Source organism: the organism of the source record quoted next, unplaced genomic scaffold, assembly GCF_019419815.1.
Source record: "Pyrus x bretschneideri cultivar Hongxiangsu unplaced genomic scaffold, Pyrus_bretschneideri_v1 Contig17, whole genome shotgun sequence".
Lineage (NCBI taxonomy): Eukaryota > Viridiplantae > Streptophyta > Magnoliopsida > Rosales > Rosaceae > Pyrus > Pyrus x bretschneideri.
In genome coordinates, this window is record NW_025999468.1 from 797,230 (window position 1) to 804,580 (window position 7,351).

Below are 7,351 nucleotides of genomic sequence, written 5' to 3' on the forward strand. Positions count from 1 at the left end.
TTTGTTCTTGTAATAGCGCATGAAAACTACGCATGTGGACCGCCCTTAACATAACGGCACTGCCAAGTCCCGAGTCCCGACCATTACTTACGTATGAAAAATAAATTTCACCCTGAAACTTCTCGACACAACAACCTTACGAGGAACAGTTACTTGAAACATCGTTCAACCTGTGTGGATGAGTGGCTCTGGCTCTTCTCATCTCCAATTCGTTTTTACCCCGGCGATTCGGGAGTAATTCCTCAGTTAACAGCGTAACACCATCACATGACTCTGTTCTTCTAGCCACCACTTAAAATTCTTTTCTATATAAGTTTCCTGCTTTACTACTTTGAACAGAAAGAAGAAAACAAAAGAAAAGGGAGAGAGATCTTCCTAAAAAAATATTAAGAATATCAGATGTTGGGGTTTGTCGCTAATTCAAATAAATAAAACATTAGATTAATGATTCATATAACCAAATATTAGCTCTACAAGTATCATAATATAATGTCACTACTCATCGGAACACTGAATAATCAATCAAACAATATATCCGAAATTCGGATCCAAAACAAAAAAAAAAAAAAAAAAAAAAGAAGTACAAGAATATTTTTTGGCCATCCCCTTTTGGTTTTTTTTTTTTTTTTTTTTAACCCATCAAACAGTAATGGATTGGTTTAGATGCCTACGATGGTGAATCTGTTTAAGCTGCAAACGTTTCAATTCAACCCCACCAGATCTCCTCTTCCAAAGACTCTTCACCTCCTCTTCTTGTTCTTCAGCAGGCTTCTTGGGCACCCTCTTGATCACAGGCAGAGGAGGATCTAAATCCACTAGGTTAATATTTGCACCATTGTTATTAATCCTGGGCCCACTTCCACCATTTTTACTATTCACAATCACTTGCCTTCTACTACATCTTGTGGTGGTGTTTGTAGTGCTTGTTGTGGTGGTGGCGGCGGCTGCGGCATTAGGGTTGTTGAGGTTTTTGCCAGAGAAGCGTTTCTTGAGCTTGGAGTACTTGAGGTGGTTGTGGTGGTGGTTGTTGGGGCTGCTGATATTGTCCTTGGAAATAGGGTTTGAGGAGATGGTGAGTAGTCTATGAGTGGCGAGAGGGGTTGGAAAGCCAGCGACCTTGTTGCTTCTTTTCACTTGGTCCATGCAACTGATTCTTGGGGACAAAGCGTCTTCTTTTACAGAAGCCGACTTTGGAAGCCTCATATCTTTGATGGATGGTCTCGAACATAACATGGGCAAGAATATGCTTCTCTGATGATTATGCATATGCAGGTTTTGATTGTGGCGGTGGTGACGGACGCGGTTGTATTCGCTTGCCATTTGAATCTCGTCCCACCCTTTGAATATCTCGACTATTCAGCTTCTGAAACTGAGGAGAGGTTGTATGTGGAGAGAGAGAGAGAGAGAGAGAGAGAGAGAGAGAGAGAGAGAGGGGATAATGAATAAGAAGTGGGGGAGAGAGAGGATAATGAATAAGAAGTGGGGGAGAGGGAGGGGAAGGCAGTGTTATATATTATAAGATTTGAGGAGGTCTTGTGGTATTCAAAAAATTTTCACTTACTTCTAAGTTAAGATAAATAACACCAGATCATAGTACTATTGAATGAGGATATTCTTTGAGATGTCCATAAACTATAAACTTTGGTAGTCTCTGGTTGAAGGAATGCTTCATTTTGATTTATTTTTTGGGATGGGATGAAATTAGAAATTCTATTGTGGTTAGAAAGCCACTTTTAGACTATATTCAAAGGAAATGTCAAATTAAAATTGATGGTTGATGTGACAATTTGAAGTTTTATGTCAAATTTTATACTTTACCAACTGAATTGTCAAATTTTATTTTATTATTTAAATAGAGCTTTAAATTGTTGTAATTATTACAAAAAATGATGGAACAAAATTTTTATTGGTTGAAATGTTAGTGAAACAAGAGACCCACCATTAAAATTATTTAAAAATAAATTTGACATTAATGTCAAATTTGACTCATAATCATAAAACCTTCAAATCCAGTCAGTAAACAACACTTTAGTTATAAAGTTTTTTGATGTACAAAATGCATAGTGGAACTATGCTTTCCACTTAAGATTTTGACATCTACTTCGGAAATGCTTTTATAAGTCATATGAGCTTTAAACATTTTTTCTTGTCTCGCATAAAGTGTTTTTGCTCATTCCATAAGCAAATTCAAACAAGCTCTAATATGAGAGATTTTTCAATGTATCTAGAATATAAGTTGGTACGACACATGTCATCATGATATAAATGGTAAGAAGATATATTTTTAAGTATTCTTAATTAGGTTCCCATCCCTATTTTTCCTACTCCATTGATTAAAACCTTATTCATTTTCAATTTTTGATCAAGGTCCTTAGATTTTAACATGCCATTAATTATTTCAATAATAAAATAATTTTTATTTCTAAATATATATTCATTTAGTGTTAGAAACGTTACATTTGTTATAATTATATTCATGGCTATATTTGTTATCATATATTTTTATTTTTCAGTTTGTACTCATTTTTAATTTGCAACCCTTTTTTTAATTTGTACCAGTTTTCTTTTTAGTCTTAATTTGTACCCATATATTTATTCCTTTTTGTGCCCATATTTTTTAAACTTTTATTTGTATTTGTATCCATATTTTTTAATTTATTTGTATCCATTTTTAATTTTGCTAAATGTACCTATGCTAATTATATGTATTTATTTTATCTTTTAAAATATATCAATAGTTAATTTTTAAAATATGTTAATAATTATGCGGGTACATTATTTTTTTGTTATAATTTTGTGAAGAACAATATTACTCTAAAATTGATTTTTAAGTATTTATTATATTTAAAAATATTATTTGAAATTTCATAATTTATGGGACATTAAATGCATAAATGTATGAATTAAATATCTTAAATGAGGCTAAGAACCTCGATCAAAATATTTAAACAAACACGGTTTCAGTCTAACAATTAGGTTGATTAGGGATCGGAACCAAAATGACCCTTTTAAGTATCTCTCCATTTGTATTATGACACGGAGTATACGACTTTATGTTCCAAATGCACTAAAAAATCTCTCTTAACTGGCCAATCGTTCGTTGATTGCAGAGTGGGATTGTGTTGACTCGTTCCCATAATATAAGTTTTAGGGAAGGATTTTATTGGTACGAAGATAAATACTATGCTTTGTTCTTGTTCTTGTGCATGAAAACTACGCATGTGGACCGCCCTTAACACAATGGCACTGCCAAGTCCCGAATACCGGCCATGACTTACGAATAAAAAGTAGATTTCACCATCAAACTTCTCGACATAACAACCTTACGAGGAACAGTTACTTGAAACATCGTTCAACTTGTGTGGATGATGAGTGGATCTGGTCTTCTCATCTCCGGTTCCTTTTTACCTCGGCGATTCGGAGTAATTCGTCAGTTAACAGCGTAACACCATCACATGACTCTGTTCTTCTAGCCACCACTTAAAAATTCTCCTCTGTATAAGTTTCGTGCTTTACTACTTTGAACAAAAAGAAGAAAAACAAAAGAAAGGGGAGAGAGATCATCCTAAAAATGTTAAGAATATCAGATGATGGGGTATATCGCTAATTCAAATAAATAAAACATTAGATCAATAATACTAATGATTCGTATAACTAAATATTAGCTCCACAAGTATCTTAATATTATGTCACTACTCATCGGAACAGTGAATAAGCAATAAAAGATTTGGATTCTCTCCTGAGCCCAAGGAGAGGATCCTCCTGACCAAAAGACTTGGGGCCGTTGGATGAAAATCCAACGGCTATAATTATTATAACTTTAAAGGACACTTCTGTTTGTAGCCGTTGGATTTTCATCCAACGGCCCAAGTCATTTGGTCAGGAGGATCCTCTCCTTAGGCTCAGGAGAGGATCCAAGTCCTAAAAAATACATCCAAATTTGGGATCCAAAACAAAAAAAAAATGTACAAGAATATATTTTCAGAATCCCCTTTTGGCTTTTTTACCCATCAAACAGTAATGGATTGATTTAGATGCCTACGATGGTGAATCTGTTTAAGCTGCAAACGTTTCAATTCAACCCCACCAGATCTCCTCTTCCAAAGACTCTTCACCTCCTCTTCTTGTTCTTCAGCAGGCTTCTTGTGCACCCTCTTTATCACAGGCAGAGGAGGATCTAAATCCACTAGGTTAATATATGCACCATTGTTACTACTCCCGGGCCCACTTCCACCATTTTTACTATTCACAATCACTTGCCTTCTACTACATCTTGTGGTGGTGTTTCTAGTGGTTGTTGTGGTGGTGGCGGCTGCTGCGGCATTAGGGTTGTTGAGGTTTTTGCCAGAGAAGCGCTTCTTGAGCTTGGAGTACTTGAGGTGGTTGTGGTGGTGGTTGTTGGGGCTGCTGATATTGTCCTTGGAATTAGGGTTTGAGGAGATGGTGAGTAGTCTATGAGTAGCGAGAGGGGTTGGAAAGCCGGTGACCTTGTTGCTTCTTTTCACTTGGCCCATGCAACTGATTCTTGGGGACAAAGCGTCTTCTTTTACAGAAGCCGACTTTGGAAGCCTCACATCTTTGATGGATGGTCTCGAACATAACATGGGCAAGAATGTGCATCTCTGATGATTATGCATACGCAGATTTTGACTGTGGCGGTGGTGGTGATGGAAGCGGCTGTATTCGCTTGCCATTTGACTCTCGTCTCACCCTTTGAATATCTCGACTATTCAGCTTCTGAAACTGAGAAGAGAGGTCTTTGTGAGACAGAGAGAGAGAGAGAGAGAGAGAGAGAGCCGGGGGGGGGGAGAGAGAGAGAGGATAATGAATGAGAAGAGGGGGAGAGAGAGGGGAAGGCAGTGTTATATATTATAAGATTTGACGAGGTCTTGTGGTGTTCGAAAATTTTCCGAGTCCGGAGAGAAAAGGGTGTTGAGAATGTCAAATATGAACAAACAAGACTAACCCTTTTATTTTATTTTACTTGTTTATTTATTTATTGTTTACTCATTCCAATTCCATTAGCAACGACTAGTAGAAAGGAGAGACCAAGAAATAAGTATGCATGTCATGTCAGGACCAGTCTTTTAAAATTTGTGGTAGTAGAATAGAAAGAGAGTATGTGTGCTTAATTAAGTGTGAAAACGAAACCTCTTTTTCTTTTCTTTCTTTAAATAATATTAGGGACATCTTCCATCCATCCCATCCCAACCAATTCACGATGCCAATTCTACACGTATTGTTTGTAAATCATAGGCTGACCTCCTTTTTGTCTCCCTTTAAATTTTTCATGGATTTGGTGGTTAAAGTTGAATCCTTGGGCAACATATAACATAATAAATAAACACCAAAATTAGTTAACCAAATAACCTACTTACTCAAAACTACTCAAGACTCCAGAGTCTATTTTACTCTTTGGTTGGTTTAAAAGCCCTAGTTTTGTTCCCTCTTCTCACGTTGATTGTTTCTTTTTGAAAAGGGACAACTGGTGATAAGTCACAATAATCTATCTTTTTTGGACCCAAAGAGGCTATGAGGAATTTCACCCTGCATGTTGCTACAGTCAAGCAGACTCGCAAACTTGAAACATCAAACCCATGACCTCCCACATTTTTTTGTTTATTGCGGAGCCGCAATCCGCATCCTTACAACTGGACCACTTGCTGTGGTTCGTCATAGTTGATTATTAGATCAAAAAATAAGTTAGATTTAAATATTAATTATGTGACCAATAACTTAAAATCTAAACAATTAACCAATCTATAACTAAAGACCTTAAATCTAAGCACATTTTAAAAAAACAATCATGTCAATAAATGATATCAAAATTGAAGAAAATTTGTAGAAAAATAGCCAAGACATATAAAATGCTTTTTATTTTTTTCTTGCTTATAAGTTATAAGTTTAATTTGATGGAGGAATGCTTTGATAGGAAATGCTATCAACCTTCTCACTTATCTTTTCATTTTAAGTTTTTCACTTCTATTCATGCCACATGTATTTCACTAGTACGAAAAACCAAAAATTTAATTATTTTTTGGTTGACAAACTAATACTTTGATTATGCTAACAAATGAAGAAAAATAGTTGAATTTTAATATAATTCAAATTTTAGTTTTGGGCGTTAGTAAAGTACATGTAGCATGAAAAGAAGTAAGAAAGTTGAAATAAGAAGGTTGTTAGCATACTTAGATTAATTTTAGTTTTGTGCGGTCAGTTTTCGATAGGTACTGTTTATGTTTAATTTTAAATTAAAAAATGTAAAATAATTTTTACCACACAATGTATATGAATGGATAGAGATTCTCTCACGAAGTGGCCCCGATAAGATCTAAATCCTTGAATTAGGACATAATTGAAGCAGTCAAAGGTCAAACTAATCGCAGCAAAAAATATCGAGCACATCTTATTGGCCCCATATTAGGTGGAACCACGTTTACCCTGAAGGGGATTAACCAGTTAATCCGCGGCCTCTTAGGTGTTATAAACTGTAAAAGCTTGTATTTCATACTCCATTAGCTGCCACAACTATATGACTCTCGTATTTACCCAAAAATAAAAAATTACATGACTTTCACTTTACATAATCATCTTCCACGAACTTACTAATTAAGCTAATATTAATCCTATGTCTCTAAAGGTATGCATATTTGACCACATTTGCATTTGGAAGATCAAACTTTAAATATAGTTTAATGGCTTTTAATTTCTAGTTTTCTTCTTTTGATGTTGAAACCAGATTATTAAACTGTGATGTGCTGCTTTCTTTATACCAAGCAATTTTTACCTTTTCAAATGATATATGTAGTTTGAAGTCAATTGTCAAATAATAGAGCATTTATATATCTTTTTAGGGATCTTTTGATATAGACGCCTCAGTTTTGAATTTTGTAGATCAAACATCCATGCCTTTTAGTGATTTGATTAAACTTTTTTTTGTCATAATTTTGGTGCTATATGCACATTATATTGTAACAAATTTCCTATAATCTAGCCTTTTGATTACATTCTCCTCCGTTAGAGATAATTGAAAAAGAAAAAAGTTGGTTAGACTCAATTTATTTTCACAATAATGCTACAATTTAGCAATAATTATCTACGATTTAAGATATTTTCTTTCCAAAATAGTTTAAAATATTTTTAAATCCCCCAAAATCAAACGTACTGAAATAAGTTTTTCTTTTAGTACGCTAAGAGAAAATATGATTGTGAATAATATAAATGTACCAATACACAATGTGTACAAAATAAAACGTACCAAAATAAAAATAATGTACCAATCTTAACAATAAGTATCAAATCAAACGTACCAAAATTGCAAATAAATGCACCAATTAATAATTTTTGTAAA

The 7,351-nt window shown here is 34.4% G+C and overlaps 1 protein-coding gene across 2 annotated transcripts; it reads right to left on the bottom strand.

Annotated features, from left to right (window-relative positions):
• Window positions 1–419: 419 nt before the first annotated feature.
• Window positions 420–4,822, bottom strand: LOC108867926. 2 transcript variants are annotated; one of them, XM_048581775.1, is made up of 2 exons: window positions 4,039–4,822; window positions 420–667 (listed from the first exon to the last, which is right to left on the bottom strand). In XM_048581775.1, the coding sequence occupies exons 1-2, from the start codon at window positions 4,692–4,694 to the stop codon at window positions 640–642; spliced, it is 684 nt and encodes a 227-aa protein (XP_048437732.1). In that variant the 5' UTR covers window positions 4,695–4,822; the 3' UTR covers window positions 420–639. The 2 variants fall into 2 exon arrangements, with proteins under 2 accessions (XP_048437732.1, XP_018505319.1); XM_018649803.2 differs by lacking the exon at window positions 420–667 and adding an exon at window positions 3,564–3,719 and having other exon boundaries at window positions 3,923–4,822.
• Window positions 4,823–7,351: the final 2,529 nt, after the last annotated feature.

Coding starts and splice junctions, on each gene's coding strand:
- LOC108867926 (XM_048581775.1), bottom strand. CDS start 4,694: ATGGCAAGCGAATACAGCCGCTTCCATCACCACCACCGCCACAGTCAA. Junction 668..4,038: donor AAACAGATTCACCATCGTAG/GCATCTAAATCA, acceptor TCACCATCGTAG/GCATCTAAACCAATCCATTA.